Raw genomic sequence first — 20,304 nt, 5'->3', positions numbered from 1 at the left:
AAGTTAAGGGTTAGGGTTTTTAAGTTAAGGGTTAGGGCTTTTAATTTAAGGTTTAGGGTTATTAAGTTAAGATTTAGGGTTTTTAATTTAAGGGTTAGGGTTTCTAAGTTAAGGGTTAGGGTTTTTAAGTTAAGGTTTAGGGTTATTAAGTTAAGATTTAGGGTTTTTAATTTAAGGGTTAGGGTTTTTAAGTTAAGGGTTAGGGTTTTTAATTTAAGGTTTAGGCTTTATAATTTAAGTGTTAGGGTTTTTAATTAAGGGTTAGGGTTTTTAAGTTAAGGGTTAATGTTAGGGTTTTTTGTTAAGGGTTTAAGGTTTGTCAATTAAATTATATAGTTAATTATATTTTATAAATTTATAATTTTTTTAAGTTAAGGGTTTAGGGTTTTTAAGTAATAACTTAAAAAAATTTCTATTTTATTACATCAAAAATATCAAAATATTCAAAATATTTGTACAAATAAATTTAAATACAAAAATCAATGTATGTGCCCACGGGATTCAGTGCCACATGGCGGCCGTCGACGGTTACACGCTGGATTCCTCCTTTGTCCAGCTTCTAGCGGCTGTTGTGGTTCTTCCGGCAGGGATTCTGGTTCTTCCAGTAGGGCATCTGGTTGTCGGAGTTGGGACGATGAGCCACCTTGATAGAATTGTGAATGTGGAGATGTTTGCATCACCAACGGCGACGGTGTTTGAAACCCATACGGTGGTGGGGATTTGTAAAAAGAAGAGCTCCCCGACGGCCCCTCTTACGATCCCTCGTGCGTCGCTGGCCTATACATCGGCGATCCACTCGGCGTAACGGGAAATGGAGCTGAACCGGGCCATTGGCTCCAACCTGCCATAGGACTAGGAAACATATAAGGGTTAGGATACATAAAAGGGTTAGGAAACGCACCTGGCATCATCTGAAAAGGCGGTTGCATGGGTATCATCGGTTGAACTGCTGGGTCGGGTGACTTTGTCTGTGCTCCCGCTGGGCCTGGTGATTCTATGGGCGCTGATGATGAGCTGGGCGAATTTCTGGGCATAGTTGATGGGCCTGCGTCGTCGTCCCTTCTTCTTGGTTTTAAAGGGCCACGTCGTTCCCTTTGGTTACGTAATTGCTGCTGCCTCTCCTCTGGCGATAGTAAATATGGCTTGCTATGGATCCTAAACCATGGCATGTACTCCGGTACGCACGCTAACTCCAGAACGATAATCGGTTTCCTATTAGGTATATAAGCATACAGATCTTCCCACATTTCGATGAACTCGGACCAGAATCTCGGCCAATCCGTATTCAATTGCCGAAGGTCGATTTTATGGTGATCGTCAAACACCTCAGGTTCCACGGGAATCGGTTGTCTACATCCAAATTGCCGTAACACCCTATCTGACTGGTGCATCTCCACGGTCGCGTAGTTGATCAACGCGACTTTCACCTACCAAGCGTTCGGATTTTGTAAGAACTCTTCCGGAATTACTGCCCGAATTGTCGGATCCTCGTATGGTGTCCATTGAAACTATATGAACATGATAGAAATAGTAGTTATATACATAATACTAAATACTAAATACCAATCGACTAGAGAATGATGGAAATATCAATTTTATTTAATACTTACATGTGTTTCCGACTGTTGGTCTAATAGAAGCCGTATATCTTCAAGAGAGGTAGGTAATCGAGCATGACTTGTCGAATGGTTCCACCTAATTAAATAAATTTTTAGCATACTTTTATTTTTAAAAATCTACATAATAATTGTAAAATCTAATATAAAATTTACCTCGTTATGAGTGGGAATGTATATGGGTGGTCCACTCGAGGACGTAGAAATGGAAATCGAAACCGTGCCTATGACTGCAGTAGTGACAAGCAACCTCCGATTTTTGTTCTCCTCGGTCGCATCGCCCCGCACATCTTCCGATATAACGTTGCCAAGACAGTAGACCCCCAACTCAATTCACCAGCTGCTCTACAATCAACGAGTTTTAGCAGCCATCTTAGATGTACGCAGCTCCGTGACAAGTCGGGCATCAGATAACCTCCAATTAATTGAAGAATGTATGCTCGAGCATATCAGATTCTTTCAATTTCGGTTGAATCTTCATCCAGTTCAGGCAATGTTTCATGTAACCAGCCCATCTCGATCTTACCTCCGTCCATTTTCTCCGAAATAGCGCCCAAAAGCTCGTAGCACACCGCTCCCCAATCGCTAGATTGGCGGACCCGATATCGGGTACCCGAATCCCACCAAGCAATCCCAATTGCAGACTGACATCTTCCAGAGTGATAATGCACTCTGCACATGGAAGATGGAATGTATGCGTCTCGGGTCTCCACCTCTCGATCAACGCACTGATTAGTTTTGGGTCCACCTTGCATCCCCGGCCTACCGTCGCCACGTATCAAAAACTCGCTTCTCGCAGGTAGTTCTCTACCAACGGTGATGGAGGACCATGCATATTCCGGATATTGCATTCCAATACCCGATCTACAGACTTTTATAACAAATATTAATTAATAATTATCTAAAAATGCATAAATAAAAAATTCTTAAATAATATTTAAAAATTAAATTTAACGCTTACCATTTTCATTTGTTCCACTGATATGTGATGCTTATCAAGACGAGTCAATTCTCTGGCCATTGCTGAAATCGTACAAATTTTTACGGTTTAAAAATTTTTTTAAAAAAATTTAAAATTATTTAAAAAAAGGGATTTAAGAGAAATTTAAGAGGAACTTGAGAGCAAACTGAGATTAAATATGAATTTGAGAGAAATTTGGAAGGAAATTGAGAGGAAATTTGAGATAGGATTAGTTTGTGAAAAAAAAAGGTGGGGGTATTTATAGGTTTCTTTTTTACCGTTGGGGGGGCAACGGTCAAATTTTTACCGTTACCGTTTCACCACCGGCAGGGCAAATCATGACCACGTCGGTAGCGCTTTGCTAACGTGGCGACAAATCACCCCTTGTGGACGTGATTTGTTGCCACGTCGAGAAAGCGCTACCGACGTCTTCATGATTTCTAACACGCCCCGACATCGCTACGACGTGGATGCGATTTCCCGAAAAAGGCCCATTCTGGTAAATAATAAAATATCGGGCCCATTTCGGTAATTTTTAAAAAAAATTAGACTTTTTTTGGTAAATCGCGCAAAAACATCTCTTGTTGAAATGGAAAATTTTAATACTAGAGTTTTTTCCTCAATGTTTCCAAATATATCGGTACTTTAAAATAAAATATCAATTATATGTTTCCTCTCCACTCCTAGCGTTATTTTCAACTAATGTGTGTTTATTTTTTCAATAACTTTAAATTTATAAACTTCAAAAGAACATATAATTAAAAGGAAAAAATTAATTCCGAGTTTCAATTTTTCAAATATATTATTACTATAAAATTACGTATCAGAATTTGTATTTTTATTTTATAAAATATTGCCATTTACTTTTTAAAAGCTTCTTTTCACAGACTTATAAAATTTTATAAATAAATTTTAGCAAGTAATTTTATAAAAGTAATAGATTTGATAAACAAATTATTTTTGAACACTGAAAGTGAAGATTATTTTAAATATATTAAAACTATTTTATCAAATCATAAAGAAAAAATTTGAGTTATTATACTTTTACATTAAAGGACAAAATCTAATTTCATAAATTAATACTTCAGTTCTATTTACCCAATATTTTACCTACCAAACAATGAACCATTTCAATAATATGTTATTACAAACTATTAGTGCTAGTTTACTAAATAAGTTTTGTCTCATGCTATTACACTAATCAACCAAACCAAATTTACTTTTACCAACAAAACAAAAAAGCCTAAATTTTTGCAATGCTAAAACATACGATTCAATTGTCAATGGGATTATCACAGATAATTCTGATATCGGAGGTTAAAACGGAAAAAAGGAAAAAGAGAGCTGCCACCTAATATTCTTCTCATTAGGTGGCTTCAGTTCATTACCACCACAGATATTGGAAAGTAAACATCCATAATGAGCTTCAATTCATGCAATTGAAGAACCCTAAAAGAGATCACTCTCAACTTCATCCCTTCACTTCTAAAATGGTATAAATAGCAGCAACCTTATTGATCACCTTCTACGCACAGCAGAACTTGGCCCACGCTGCACTGCTCCAGCTGACGGCTGTCCTTGTGCAGGTACCTGGCCAGTAGCTTGTTCCTCAGGCATGTTCATTGCTTGTGTTATGGCATTCATGACAATGAGTCCCAGAGGGATCAAATACATCCACTGGTATGCATCAAATTTAATCATCAGACTGAAAATTTTTTGATGTGAAGGGTAACTAAAAAATCAGATTAAATCGATTTGACCACTCACGTATTTAGCCCAAAAAGACCTTTCAGCCGGCTGCACAACTTCACCTTCAGCATTCTCTCCGCCAAGAATTTCTTCAGTAAATACAGGAGCCCTACATAACAGAATGGAACACTGTCAATACAACAGAACCAAAAATCAAACAATTTTGCAGCATAAATGAAACAAACGATATTGAGATTTCCCCCTAAAAACTACTTCAAAATTCAAATAAGTTCGACATATATATCCTGCATTCCAAAAGTGACGAGGAAAGATAAGCTTCTATTGTATTCTTTTAGACTAGCAAGGAATTTTGATAGTGTCAAATAAACGGAACTAATATTAAAGAAGCATATAGTCTAATGATCTCACTTAGGTTTTACTTGGTAGAATGGAAAGAAATTTGAGAAAGAAGGAAAATTGAAGGGGTAGAAAAATAAATTGTTCTTTGTATAGGTGTGCAACTAAAAGAAAATTTGATTTTCTTTCCATCCATTGCTTTGTAGAATTGAAAAATGAAACTTTTGAAAATTGCATAATTTTGAACTAATAAACAATCATTCTCTTCTTGTATCATTTCAATTTAGAATGTTCCGTTTTATGCAGTAAAATGGAAAATGGTCATCTCTCATAGTTTCTTTCCCCACATTTCTCTATCAAGCACACTCAAATTTTACTTAATTTTTACTTTTCCAATCCCTCCTTCCATCCTTCCACTTTTCCACTCAACCAAACATACCCTTTACTTTAGTTTAAACTACAAGTGCTAACATTGCAGAAAATCTTCAATAGATGCAAATAAATATCTCATTTTCAAAGAACAAATTCTAAATGGCAGCATACCTGGGTGCCTGCTCACTGTTCTTTAAAACTGTATGTGAACTGAAGGACCACTTTGCAGGCTGAAATAGAGATTATAAAATGAAAATAAAGGGGTATCATTACACGATCAAAATTTTTCTGAAAGAAAATAGTCTCTGTTCATCTTCTACAAGGTTCCATCTTATCAATATATTTAAAATTGAACTTCCATTTTATGGAACAAGTTGATGCATGTGTACGGAACTTGAACAACTACACATGCTGAATGTTATAACCCACTCATAAGCTGAAGTCACAGTTCACATCAAGTTGCAGTTTTAAATGGTTGATCAGCATGCATACAGATGCCAAATTTAAAACTCCCCCTGGTGAATTGGAATATGTTGATGGCAGAAACACATCAGCTTTAAAATAGCAACTAATAGAGAGTCTACAAAGTCATCCATATGAAAGTTAAGCTTCATTCCATTTTGTCTTGGTACACCCTTTTAAGAGTTCACTTTGCTTCCTCAATACCATCAAACTTTTTCCTCCCGGCATTATTTTCAACTTAAACTCCCCAGCTTCATGAATCAGGATCAATTTTATCTCATAATATTTAGATCAAATTTTGCTATTAGTCTCTTGTACAATGTGTAAGTTGTAAAACTAGTCTATGAATTTTAATCCCTGTACTTTTCAAATTAATGTTTTAGTCCTTGTAATTTCAAACTCTAACGTAATCCTAATCCATACGGTAGCAATTAAATTCATTTGATTAAATTTTATTATTAGTCTTGTTCTATGCGTAAAATTGTAAACTTAGTTCATGTTCACCAATTTGATCATTCCTACACTTTTGAATTTTGAAATATCAGTCTTGACAAAACAACCATAAAATCCATTAATTGGCTTTTTGTAGGTAATGCATAAAATAGCAAGCTAACATAATATTACACATGTAATAATATGTTTTCCATATAAGATTTGGAAATAACAAAACTTTATTCCAGAATTTAACATCTACCGTTTGGTCAAGACCGATATTTCAAAATTCGGAAGGTACAAGGACTAAGAATGACCAAATTAAAGTACAGGATTTAAATCCAAAACTTAATATAGTACAGGGACTGACAGCAAAATTTAACCAAATATTTAAAGTTTATGATCACTTTAAGGCATCAATAGTCACTCACTTAAAAAAAAAAAAAAAAAGATTCTTAGCAACATAAAATATATTCTAGATAAAATAAATATTCCAAATTTGTTTGAGAAAAGGGAGGAAAATAACAATTCTTTTCTACGTAAACCAACATAAAATCAAAGAGAACCAAGCACACAAAAAGAGTAGGGATATATCTATATTTAAAGAAGAGAAAGAAGACTATGGGTTACAACCTATGTTGCTTTGACTCCTTATTTTTGTTAAGGTACCCATTTCCAACACTTGAGTCTGACGCATGAATACGAGGATATGACCTCTAAAAGTCCTCCAAGTACATGAAAATATATGTCCATACCCTTGTCAAACATGTACTCATATTTGACACTCGCACCTGAGCCCCGAGTAACATAGGTTATAACCGGTTTGAGGGCTTTCTCCAATATGAAGAAAAAATTTGAGAGAAAGGGGAACTTAACCACATTTATGTATGTATTTTTTTGGTAAACCTTGAAATTTTCTTAACTGGTTAACAAGGGAAGTGTGGTGATTGCGAAGGAGAGTATTTGAAGGATGGTGGGTTGATCCTAGCTTTTAAAACATGAGTTTCTTTTCTCTTGAAAAGCTGAAGCATAAGGGAGAGTAAAAAGCTGTTTGAGAAATTAACCTACTATGAACAGGTCTCAATTAAAAATGTTATATAATGTGACTCTATGGAAACAGGTGTGGAAAAAGCATTTCTGGGTGCAAGTGTTGCTAGAAATCCCCATAGCAAGAAATGCCAAATAATTATAGGGGAGGAAGAGGTTACAGTTTATATAGTATGCTCAGTTACAGGGAAGATATTCCAAACTAAGAGCGCAATTCTAACTTACAAGTTTCAAATTCCGAGGATAAGGGCATGACCCGGGAGAGCCATAATTGACAGCCAAAACATTTACACCCTCCTGAAAACAAAAACAAAAGGGAAAAAAATTTTAACAATGGCTCCACTGTCAGATCAACATCAATCAAGAATTTCCTTATAGAACAAGCAAATTACATATCATTCAAACATTCCATGTAGAAAACATGATAGACAAATGTGCATGACTACAAACATAAAACAAAATAAGGACAGTTAAAGGAGACTCCTTCTCATGCTTCAAATGTTCTCCATATAAAATTTATTTTATGCTGCCTGTAGATTTTTTTTTTGGTCTAATAGCATCAACTACTACTACATACAAAGAAAGTAAATATGGTGAAAACAAGTACAGATGATATGTATGTATAAGCAGAAAAAGCCATAAAAATAAAGCACAATCACATATTATGAACTACTACTACATATAAAGTAAATATGGCACATTAACATGTGTCAATAAATTGTCATTAAAAGATCAAAAAGAAAGAGCAAAGTGCCAGACGGACTATGCAATAAATTGAAACCTAAAATAAATGTGGCATTCCTATTTTATTTCCATCAAGTTATACAACATGAAAAACCATCAATAATCTGAATCCCCAAGAGACCAAATAAAATGCCATGTCATAAAATAATTCAGGTGAACAAGGCTAAAGTCGGACTCATTTAAGCCAAATGCAGTTGCTTACTCAATAAGAAAAATAGCCTTTTTGTTAGGACAATGTTGTAAAAGGAAAAAGTAACTGAATGCAAAAAGAGAAGAATAATAAAATTTCCAAATGCTTGTGGCAGGGGCAATATCAGGAACAGAACAAGAAAGCACATGCAACACACATGCTGCCAGATGCTGAAATGAGTAAAGTTCTAATGATAAGATAACAGCTTAGCATTCATGATAACCAGCTCCATTGGTAGGCTCACCATCTGTTCTTGGCCCTTTTTGCCATTTATAAAATCTTATACTGAGATAACAGTAAAAAAACAATAAAAAAATATTGAAATCAATGAAGACTGTTTCGAGTTTGTTTTCTTAATTACAGTTGAATACCAAAATTTCAAAGGGGTACTTAACCACTCTCCAGTCTCAACATGGACAATTCTAAGAAGCTAAATACAGGTACTTACATCCAGTTTGGTCAAATCATGCATACATTTGCACTATTCAGGGTTGCAACAAGAGAAGATTTCAAATACAGAGAGAATTAAGTCACTAAGGCTCCGTTTGTTTCACTGAAAATGGATTCTGGAAAATGATTTACTTATCTGGAAAAACTAACATTTTCTGGTGTTTGGATGAATCTATGTAAAATATTTTCTATTGTTTGTCAGATTTCCTGAAAATATTTCATAAAAGTTGTTTTCAAAGAAACAAACATATATTTGAGATTTATGATAAAGAGTTTAAAAGAAGTAGTGAATTGATTACAGAGTGATGTTAAGGTGAAATTATAGTAAATAATGAATCTTCATGATGTTAAGGATTAAATTGTAAACTTTGTGAAATTTATAATTGAAACAACAAAAGTGATATGCATGAAAATTTGTCATGTGAAATAAGACATTATAATGAATTATTTGATTAAAGTGCTTATATGGTGAAAAATAAATTACATGGTAATAGGGGCTAAATTGAAAAATGTACAAAAGTTTAAGTGTGAAACAATTTAATATGTGAACAAGGAAATTATGATTAAAGTTTAATGAATGTGTTATGAGATAATGAAATATGCATAAAGTGTTGTAAAAGTGAAATTGTGGAAAAATATGAAATTTTATGATGACAAGAACTAAATTGTTAAACTTGAGAAAATATGTGGATGAAATAATAAAAGTGAAATACATAGAAATTTGATATGTGAAACAAGATATTGAGATAAATTAAGTGATTAAAGTGTAGCAAGAAAGAAAATTGATTTAATATGATTAATTAGTGAATAATGAACTTTTATGACAAAAAGGGACTAAATTGAAATGTTATGAAAGTTTATAAGAAAATATTTGATAAGTGAAAAATGTAGTAGAGAATGTAACATCCCGGTGCTTTGACTCGATGTTCAAGTCGGGTATGTGGGTGTTACAGGGAACAGAGCCTTATTGGTTTGGAAACTATTGTTACAAGGAACAGAGCCTTATCAGTTTGGAAACTATCTTACGAAAAAAAATTTGGAAAACATTTTACAAGAATAAAGGGGTAATTTTACGTTGACTGGAAAACCTTTTACGTTGACCATCATCCTTATTTACATGAAACAAACATTGGAAAAGGCTGAAAATATTTTCCGTAAAAGCTTTTACGTTGAAACAAATGAAGCCTAAGATTCAGTAATGGTATAACCAATATATGAATAAGACCCAAGTAAATCTGTATCATAAGCACAGTTACAAGAAATTTTACATAGCATTCGAAAATATAGAACTATTAGGTAACTATTCATAAAGTAATCTTTGGTGATAACTGAGCAAAGTGATCTTTGGAGACAACCGAGAACTAGGTTACAGTGTCTCCAACAGGTGGCTTTGAAAGAACTACAAAGGGTTGTTATTTTTTGTTACCCTAATACCCAGCAAAAATTATCACATAAAAGCACTGCACGGGTATCCACATGGTAATGCAGGTACATATGAAAGGAGAGAGGAGGGAGGGGGAGAACAGTGAATTACCATGTGTATTACAAAATGCTCATCCAAACTTTCTCTAGGAAGACATCTCTGCAGTTTAAAAAAAAAAAAACAGTAGTGAGAACTATACGAACTACAAAGAAAAGAAAGAAATAGTAGGCATCAAAGAAACTTGGTGTTTAATTGAATTTGATCCTCTATTTTCATTTTCACAATTAAAGATCCGAAGCTCCAAACTACAACACAAACTATTAGTCAATTCTAGGTTTTCCTCAATATGACCATATGACAATTAAGCTCAAAAGTGAACAATCAAATTCAATATTTATCAGCATTAATTTATATTATAAATTATCATCTTTTAAACAAATAGAAACATCTCAGATGTTAAAGACAGAACATTTGGAAAAAGAAAAAGAAAAAAAAAAGTGGTCAGATTTAAAACCTCTTCCTTCAAAAAGCTTAATTCACAGCATTTTAACATTAGAGATTTCAGCTTAAGAGCAGAAGTCAAACCCTGACCGTATTAACAAGAAGAACTGCATATATGCAAAGCAGTTAGGCTTTTGAAGTTTCTAGTAGATGAATTTAAGCACAAAAAAAGGCACCAAGAATCTCAATACCAAAAGCATTAGACAATAATATTAGAGATCCCAAGAAGCAAGCTAAAGCAAACAGTATCACTTACTGCTTTCACTGATGAAATAATAAAATCCCTCCCAGGCGGACTCAAAACATTAGATGGGAGTCTTATCCTATAGAAGTCATCACTTTCAAGCAGATTCTGCAAGAGCAGATGATTAAAACCCAAAGCATCATAAAATGGTAACTCACAAAGAACAGAGTACGTAAATTAGAAGTTTAGATAATGCGTGATTACTTTGAACTTCTCCTTCTCCACATCAGAGAAACTGTTCCTCGAAAACCGTAGCTTTGTAAGAGTCTGACAAAACTGGTCACATTAGATCCTACTAGAGCTCTTTGGAATGAAACATAGAAAATGACGAAATGTGAAAAAGAAAGTCACTTCAAGACTATAGAAACTTAAGTCATTCACAACTTTCAATCAACTATTATTATCTTCACCGGTTGTTGAGAAATGGAAGGTCATAGGAGCAATGAACTAATTATTTTATTATTCTACACAACAGATATATATCTGGTTAGTATCGTCAATAGAAGACGCCACCACTTACCTAAGCCTCTTATTAGTACTACTTATGTCATGATTTACATAATTAATTTTCTCAAATTTGAAGGCCTTTGGAAGTAGCAGGTTTTACATAGCCAAACTGTGTGAAAGAAATCAAAAACTAAAGAGCTTAAGCTTCAGTAAACTCCTCTCAGATCCTAATCATGCTTCCAACAACAGTCCAATATCCACTTTTAAAATTTAGAATGAAACCAAGTACTAGTTGTACCAGTTAGTGGCTTAATTTCAAAGAACTCAGCTGCCTTTTCTTAACAAGGATGCATACCAAATTTGCCACCATGCTAAGTCAAAGTTAAAATTTCTCAACCTCATCAATTGCACTAACTTTACCATCATGCTTTTAATTGGTTGAATTATGGGGAAAAGTTATGAAGGAATTACGGAATATGTTGAGTACATATTTAACTAAGTTGTGAAGAAGCAGAAATTTAACATGTTAAATGTAGCAGAAATTCCACATTGTACAAAAACAAACACATTGTAATCGTTGACACATTGTTCTCTTAAATCTTTTCATTTATATTGCCAACTCATCAACAAAACAAAACACTAAGGATATGTTTAAACATGCACTGTTCTATTAAATTTTGTCCAAATAAGAGTCAAGATTAAAGTGCAAATGTCAAAATTCAAGAAAATTGAGAAAAGTGATAAAATTAGGTTGACATATAATTCCTACAGTAGCACAGCAGCATTCACCTCACAAGTTGACTCCATTTTCTTATAACTTTAACGACAAAGGCCATGTTTTCTTCTTTTCTTTTAATTCCCTAAGCAAAATGTGATACTGCTCTTGGAGATGAAATTAAAAAGTATTATTGACTAACTAAAGATTAACGTTGTTATATTATTTCACTAACATTATAAATCATTTTACTTACAAAAACTTTCTGTTAGAATTCCCATCCTAATCATTAGTTTATTAATCACTTATGATTAAACTTTTAGTAGCAAAATCGAAAACCAAACAAAGCCCAAGTATAATGCATAAGAAGATGTAAATAAAAGTGGAAGAAAAAACCCAGCTTTTAAGATATATATGAATCAGGGTGTGAATGGAAGTTTCAGCACTATTCAAACACTACGAAAACGAAAATTTTGCTTTAAAAAAGATTTTTTTTTTTAAAAGAAAGAAAAGGTTGGTAAACCTGGCCGCCGTGGCTCCATGTTTTGAGGCGGGCGGAGAAAGTGCCAGCGGGAGAGAAATCGGAGTCGCCAAAAGCGTGGTCAAGAGAGAACTGGATCTTAGAATCGGAATCTAGATCCGAATGCCTCTTTCGGGTCGGGGATGTGACTGGTGGGGATCGAGTGGGGATGGGTTCAGGGGAACGATGTTGCGGAGCCCCCTCGAGTCCGAACTCTTCGTCGTCAACAAGAAGCTCATCGGATTGGAACGCGCATGAAGGAAACGACAAGAACGAGAGTGTGAGGATGAAAGATACTATGACTTTGACCCACTTCATTGTTGCCCTCTGCTTTGTTTCCTCAAGCTGAAGAAGTTTCTGCCTTTAGTAATTAATAATACCTTTTGAGTTGATAAAATCAGGGGAAAGAGATAACAGGTCTCGGTTGACGCGTTGTTTGAATCGCTGCCGAGATCAGTTTTGCTGTGCTGAGATTAGAGATTGCATTTGAACAAGCAAGGAGATTACTAGGGTGCTTTTTGATAAAAACTTGCAAGACTAATATTTTTTAGGCTAATCCATCAATAACATAAATAAAAGCACAAATTTGAAAAAGTAATGGCATTGGTTGAATAGACGAACCTATTTCAAAGAAATAAACCGTCACCTTCAGTGAGTTAAAGTACAACAGTTCAATCTTCAAAGCTAGATTCATCCTTTTTTTTTAAAATCATGTGTTTTAAGAAGGACATTTGATTACTTAAGTCAATCGAGAAGTCAAAATCCAGTAAGTTAGGGTTCTATCTTTCGAAATTCCTAAACGTCAAATATGGCCTTTATTTTAAAATCGAGATGACAAAATGTCATATCCAGTAAGTTAGGATCCAACATTTTGAAATCTTAATTAATTTTATTTAGAAATCACATGTTTTTTTTTATTGCAAAAGAGATACTCGACTAACTAAATTCATCAGAAAAATTGAAGACTAATAAGTTAGGGCCCAATTCTCTCGCGAATTATGAAAGTTGAGTATTATAATATTTAAAAAAGGATTTTGGAGCATAAACCATGTTAAACGCAAAATTTTAGCAAATGAAACACGGTGGAATAATGTACAATACTAAACGATAATTTGTAACCAAAATGCGTTCTAATGAACTACAAATAATTAGCAAATACAAACAAGCAATACAATACCCCTAAAAGCAATTCTCACATCATATATTATGTTAACATTCAAAGGCTAATGAATCTAAAGTCAATCAAAGCACCAAATAAATTATCACACATGAAATTGTACAAGCTTTTAAAATAACTTAAGACGTATGAAAGAAAGGAAATTATAATTCAAATAAATTTAAAAGAAATCATATATAATAAATATCAAATGAAATAATAGTATCCAAATAAAAATAAATATTATAATTAAAGAAAATAACATATATTTATTAATTTAAATAAATAATACTTGTAGAAACAAATAAAAATAAAAACTTCAAAATGGATAGTAATATAGAACAATACATAAAAAATGAAATAAGTGAAATATAACAAAGTAGTTTTAAAATGAAATAAATTACGTATGTATTAAAGTAAGTGGAAAAATACAATAATGTGAGATCAATAATATACATTTATATATAAAATAAACATAATTTGATATAAATTATTTATACATATGTATATAAAATAGTATTATATCATATAAAACAAATTAAGCAGTACTAATGATGAAATTTAAAACAATGTTAAGATTAAATACTAAAATAATACTATATTTAAAGATAAATATATCAAAAATAATTACTAATTAGATTTAAAATTAAAGTAATAAAAACTAAATTAGAATTGAAACAAAGTTAAAAGAAGAACAAACAAAATAAAATAAAATAATGGAACAAAATTAAATTGAAGTAAAACGAAATTAAATAGGCAGCAAACATAAATAAAAATAAAAGGATTAGCTTTGTATTCGGTTAAAAACTGAAGGACTATATTACAATACGCGCGAAAAAGTAGGGATCTAAACAGTAAATAGCCCCGTCTTACTATGCTCAACGTTTCGAAAGGGACCAAAATAAAATAATACAAATATTTTAGGACAAAATAAAAAAATAAAAGGAGTTTAATCGCGAAATCATAAAAGGCGGAGGGACCGGGGTTGAAAATAACCCAATTAACAGGAGCGCGCGGATCCCCCATGGAGCGGGTCGGGTCGCGCACGGATCTGGGTCAATACGGCGTCGTTTTGGAGCCACTGATCAGACTCCAAACGGCGTCGTTTCGCACATCAGGTAAAGGTCAAAAGCAAAACCCTAAATTGGCAGCTATCGCTTCAGTTTTTCAAAATGAAAATAAAAAAGAAAATAAAAAAATAAAGAATAAAAAGAACCCAATCGCTCCCCTCTTAGCGTCGCTTCAATCAGCCAAAGTTCCGCCCAACTCCGATTCGAACGGAGTGAACGGAGTTTCCACGGCGTCTTGGCGAAGGTAAAATCTCTCCCTTTTCTCTTTTTGCTTCGTAGAGGAGGAAAAAAGGATGATTTACATTATCAGAAAATGAAATCTGCCATTACTCTTTTAAAAATCGATCTATTGTTATTTTTTGTTCATAAAAATAAATCAAAGAAATAAAAGAAGAAGAGAAGAACAGAAAAGGAAATCGAAGAATCACCTCAAATTTTTTTCTCTTTGTATTGATATTGTCTTTTTTTTTTACAGAATGCCTTCCCCTTTCGCTCTATTACAATCGTTCTGTATATTAAGAAAACAGAATAATAGAAAAAGCAAAATCTCCATTTTTCGTTGTTTCTTTTTTTTTCTTTTTGCTGCTTATTTCTCTCTTTCGTTTGTTTTTTATATCACTTGTTTGCTGTGTCTTTTCTGTTTCGCTGCGTTCGTTGTGTGCAGGTGTACGGAGGCCGTACGGTGACCTGGAGGGCGACATACGTGCAGAGGTGTGTGTGGGAGAAGGAGTCATGCGGCGCTGGGGCTGGGTAGAGGCAGGAGCGGTGCCCTAGGGTTTGCTGAAATGTTTATGTTGTGGGCCATTTGGGCTGAGTCGGGTTTTGGGCCATAGGTTTAATTGGGTCGATTGGGCTTTTTAGATAGTGGGTTATTGTAATTGGATTTAGTGATTGGGGCTAGGGGTTATTTGATTTGTAACGGACTGTGGATTTTTGTTTATTAGATTGTTTATTTTATTTGGTTTATGGGCCGGGCAAAAATGGGCTTTTACAGCTGCCCCTCTTTGCTCATTTGTCGTGTAACGGAAATGAGGCAAAGACTAAAAATGGCCAATTTTGCCCGGTCCTGCTTGGACCTTGGTGCTCTTCTTCTTCAAGTGGCTCCATTCCATCCTACTGCATCTTCAAAGGTATAGGAACTGATGCTTCGATCCACTCCACCGCAATGTCGGGGAGATAAGATTTGTAACTTTGAAAGAACAAAATTTGCTATCTTCGATCTGCTCCACACTGCTTAGGGAGATCAGATCTGCTATTCTTCGGTCCACTCCACTGTAACCTCAAGGAGATAAGACCTGATGCGATCTACTCTACTGTAACTTCAGAGAGATAAGATCTAATACTTTAATCCGCTCCACTGTAACTTCAGGGAGATAGGATAGTGTCTTCGATCTGCTCCGCTGTAATCTCAGGGAGATAAGATCTCTGGCTTCAATCTGCTCCACTGTAACCTCAGGGAGATAAGATCTGAAATTCTTCGGTCAACTCCACTGTAACCTCAGAGAGATAAGACCTGATGCGATCTACTCTACTGTAACTTCAGAGAGATAAGATCTATTACTTTAATCCACTCCACTACAACTTCAGGGAGATAGGATTATTGACTTCAATCTGCTCCACTGCAACCTCAGGGAGATAAGATCTATTACTTTAATCCGCTCCACTACAACTTCAGGGAGATAGGATTATCGAATTCAATCTACTCCACTGCAACCTCAGGGAGATAAGATTTGCTTCTTGATCATTACACTGTGACTTGAGGATAAGACTTGTTTTCTCAGTCTGCTCCGCTACAACTTCAGGGAGATAAGACCCGATGCGATCTGCTCCACTACTGCTTAGGGAGATAAGATCTATTATTTTAATCCGCTCCACTGCAACTTTAGGGAGATAAGATTGATTTCTTCTGTCTGCTCTACTACTGCTTAGGGAGATAAGACTTGTAATTTCCAACTTATTCCATTGCTGGTCAGGGACATAGGACTTGTGGCTTAAATCTGTTTCCCTACTCCTGGGGAAGATAAGATTCGTCATCTTCGATCTACTGCACTGCTGCTTAGGGAGACAAAGGTCTGCAATTTCCAACCTATTCCACTGCTGGTTAGGGACATATGACTTGTGGCTTAAATCTGTTTCCCTACTTCTGGGAAAGATAAGATTCGTCGTCTTCGATCTACTCCGCTGCTGCTCAGGGAGACAAGGTCTGCAATTTCCAACCTATTCCACTGCTGGTCAGGGACATAGGACTTGTGCTCTTTGATCTGCTTCATTGTCGACACGGGAGGGCAAGATTTACTATCTTTAACCAGCTCCACTGCAACCGATGAAGACAAGGCTTTGTTTTTGATCTACTTCGCTATTAACGCAGGAAGGCAAGATCTGCTATCTTTAACCAGCTCCACTGGAACCGATGGAGGCAAGACTTTGTTTCCGATCTGCTTCGCTGTTAACGCAGGAAGGCAAGATCTGCGATCTTTAACCAGCTCCACTGCAACCGATGGAGGCAAGGCTTTGTTTTCGATCTACTTCGTTGTTAACGCAGGAAGGCAAGATCTGCTATCTTTAACCAGCTCCACTGCAACCGATGGAGGCAAGGCTTTGTTTTCGATCTACTTCGCTATTAACGCAGGAAGGCAAGATCTGCTATCTTTAACCAGCTCCACTGCAACCGATGGAGGCAAGGCTTCGTTTTCGATCTGCTTCGCTGTTAACGCAAGAAGGCAAGATCTGCTATTTTTAACTAGCTCAACTACAACCGATGGAGGCAAGGCTTTGTTTTCGATCTTCATTGATCTGTTCTCTGGGGAACATGACCTGTGTAATGAACCTAATTATGCCTAATGATTAGGATGGCATGATCAAAATGAATCAAATGCTCCTAACTAGACATGTGTGAATGGTGTTTGCATAGATGCAGAATTTTATTTTTTTGAGAATGATTCCGCTCAGGTTGTCATTACTCGTAGTTTGTTAAGGCTTTGACACTGACGTGCTACAACGTCTTCTCGCTTGACCGGCTTCTTCAAAGAATCACTTAGTCAGATTGCCCCACTGTAAACCTTAAAGTTTAATCTATTGGGGCACAGAATTTGTACCATCATCCTCCCACTGTAATCCAAGGGTAGAAATATGTGGCTTTTCCTCAGTCCTCTCTTATCCCAATTCAAGGATACATGATCTGAATCGTTCTGGTTTCTTATACCATTCTCAGGGTGTCATACCAAATATTTATGCGCAGATGAAAGCTCTCTTCTCTGAGGTAACCTCTTCCTCTTGCTTGGTGATTGTCGAAACCATTTTTTGAAAACAAAAATTTAGTTGTCGACTTTAAAAAACAAGAATTGGAGTCGCCATCGATCCGTGATTTAGGTGTGACCGCTCACCTTAAAAAAACAAATTTGGTCTACGAAATTTGAGAAAACGGGTTCGGGAGTCAGTTACGCACTAGGAAGGGTTAGCACCCTCGTAACGCCCAAAATCGGTACCAAATTGATTATTTTAATGCCTTGATGTCGAAAATTTAAAAGATTTTGTAAACTCAAATTTTGAAATCTGAAAAGGATAATCAATTATTCAAGTCATGCGAAGAAATTGAGACCCAATACGTTAGGGTACAATTTCTCAATATCCTCGAATTTTGAATATCGGTTTTTAAATAATTTTTTAAAGAAAATCTTCATTTCGAGAAAGCAATATGTCATGCCCAATGCGTTAGGACATAACATATTGAATTCCCGAAAATGATTTTTGTTTATATATTTTAAATAACGAATATTCTCGGTTATTTGGAATTAACGAAGAAAATCGGAACCCAATACGTTAGGGCTCAATTTTCCTCGAAAATCCCTAACTTTGAATATCGTTTTTATTTTGAAAATCTTTGAATCATAAAAATAATTTTAATGTTTTGACAAAATCAAAATGTATTTAAAAAAATGTATTAAAAATGTCAATGCAATATGGAACAAATATTTTAATTTAAATTATGTGTATACATAAGCATAATGTATAAACAATTTTGCAAATATGTACATGGATATGAGAGAAAATGCAAAAAAATAAAACAATGATAAAATACATATAAAATATTAATATATTTTAAAAATGTATAAGTATAATGTATTTAGAAAATGGAAAATATTTATAATAAACCTTGAAAAGAATGCAAGAATATATGTACATGTTATAAAAATCTATGAACATATAAATTTTAAAACACGAAAATATAAATATTATAAAAATATGAATGTATATAAAATATATATAAACTATAAATATAAAATGATATGATAATAAAATATATACATACTACATATATATTTAAAACATTTATAATATATATATTAACTTATATATATATACACATATACACATACAATAATAATAACATAGTAATAATTATACTAATAAATAATATTAACAATATATAAAAAAACTAAAAAACAAATTAAGGACTAAATTTAAAAGCCAAGCAAATTTATGAGCCGAATTTGAAAATAAAAACAAGAAAGGGAGTAATTTAAAACACGCAGAATAGGGAAGGATCGGAGGAATAAATTTACCCAAACCTCCTACAATATTAAGCAACAAAGGACTAATTTGAAACAACTTAAAAAAATATGGTAAAATTTAAAAGAAATAAATAAGCTAATTTAAAAGCACTTGTAAAAATAAAAGGGATCAATTATAAATTATCCATTTTAAGAATGCCCTATAAAAGCCAATTTTAAAACCCTAAAATCACTTCTTCACCACCCCACAAATGTGCATGCACTCTCCATCTACTCCACCATTCAGTCCTCTCCTATTTCCGACCATGAAACGACGAAGCGAGGTTGCCTTTCGACGAATCTCACGACGGTAAGCCTTCCTTCCTTTTTCTCTTTATTTTTGTTTTAAGAAATAAAAGAAAACAAAATGAAATAGAAACAAAAAAACAATAGAAAAAGAGAACCAAAATCTGTCACCTTAAAAAATGCTTTTCTGTTTTTATTTTTTTAACTTTCAATACAAAATTTTTTTTCGCCCCCATACAAAAAATCAATTCCCTTTATATATCCCACCATCGTTTTTTACAAGTTTTCTTCTGTGTATATCATCTTAGTGCTATTCGTGGTTTGCAGGTGTGTGGGCGTTGCCACGACATGGGGCGTTGTTGCGAGGGAAAAACGTGGGCAGTTGCGGCATGGGGCGACATTCGCGGAGACATGCGAGGGAGTCGTGCGGCGCATCCTAGGGTCTCTGTGTTTGGCTAATTTGGGCCACACTGCATTTGGGCTGATATAATTGGGCCTTTTGGGTTTTATAATTTGGTCATTGGGCTGGGGTGTTTTATTGGATTTGTAATTGTCTTTAATTTCAGTTTTTGGTTTGGGCCCGGGCTAAAATGGCCTATTACAGTGATCATTGCTTGCTTGTTTACTTAAACTTTTTCACCAACATGGCGTCTTGTCAATCAACGTATTTGACAACAAAATCCAAAGAGAAAGTCTAAATTCAGACTCTTCCTTCTCAAATTTCCAACCTTTAAAATTGGTGTGATCTAAACAATAGTCCTGTTTCAGGCTCCTATATTATTTAGAAACTTTTCAGAGTAATATGCAAAACTTCCTTTGTGAAAGTTTTATTAGTCCATTAATCATTATTCCAATGCAACATGTTTGCAAAGAAGTGTCATAACAATGGCTAAGAATAAAGTTGGTTCTGAGCATAGCTTGAAAGAACAAATTATCGAAAATAGTAAAGAAGGATGACAAAGAAATTAATTGGGAATGTATATCTTGGAAAAGAAAAAAGTATTCCAAGAACAACAAATAATATGAGAATTGGGTGCCCCAGATATCGCAGCTTGAACTTCTCTATACAAACTTTCTGAAGGCCATTTTGAGTTGGACATGTGTTTAGGAGA

The 20,304-nt window shown here is 34.4% G+C and overlaps 1 protein-coding gene across 1 annotated transcript; it reads right to left on the bottom strand.

Annotated features, from left to right (window-relative positions):
- Positions 1-3,792: 3,792 nt before the first annotated feature.
- Positions 3,793-12,718, bottom strand: LOC105777466 (uncharacterized). The gene is made up of 8 exons (XM_012600759.2): positions 12,174-12,718; positions 10,693-10,755; positions 10,501-10,596; positions 9,855-9,902; positions 7,162-7,233; positions 5,167-5,225; positions 4,345-4,435; positions 3,793-4,254 (listed from the first exon to the last, which is right to left on the bottom strand). The coding sequence occupies exons 1-8, from the start codon at positions 12,486-12,488 to the stop codon at positions 4,096-4,098; spliced, it is 903 nt and encodes a 300-aa protein (XP_012456213.1). The 5' UTR covers positions 12,489-12,718; the 3' UTR covers positions 3,793-4,095.
- Positions 12,719-20,304: the final 7,586 nt, after the last annotated feature.

Source organism: Gossypium raimondii, chromosome 2, assembly GCF_025698545.1.
Source record: "Gossypium raimondii isolate GPD5lz chromosome 2, ASM2569854v1, whole genome shotgun sequence".
NCBI lineage: Eukaryota > Viridiplantae > Streptophyta > Magnoliopsida > Malvales > Malvaceae > Gossypium > Gossypium raimondii.
The sequence above is the reverse complement of the archived record's forward strand: the minus strand, read 5'-3'. Positions and strand labels throughout refer to the sequence as shown.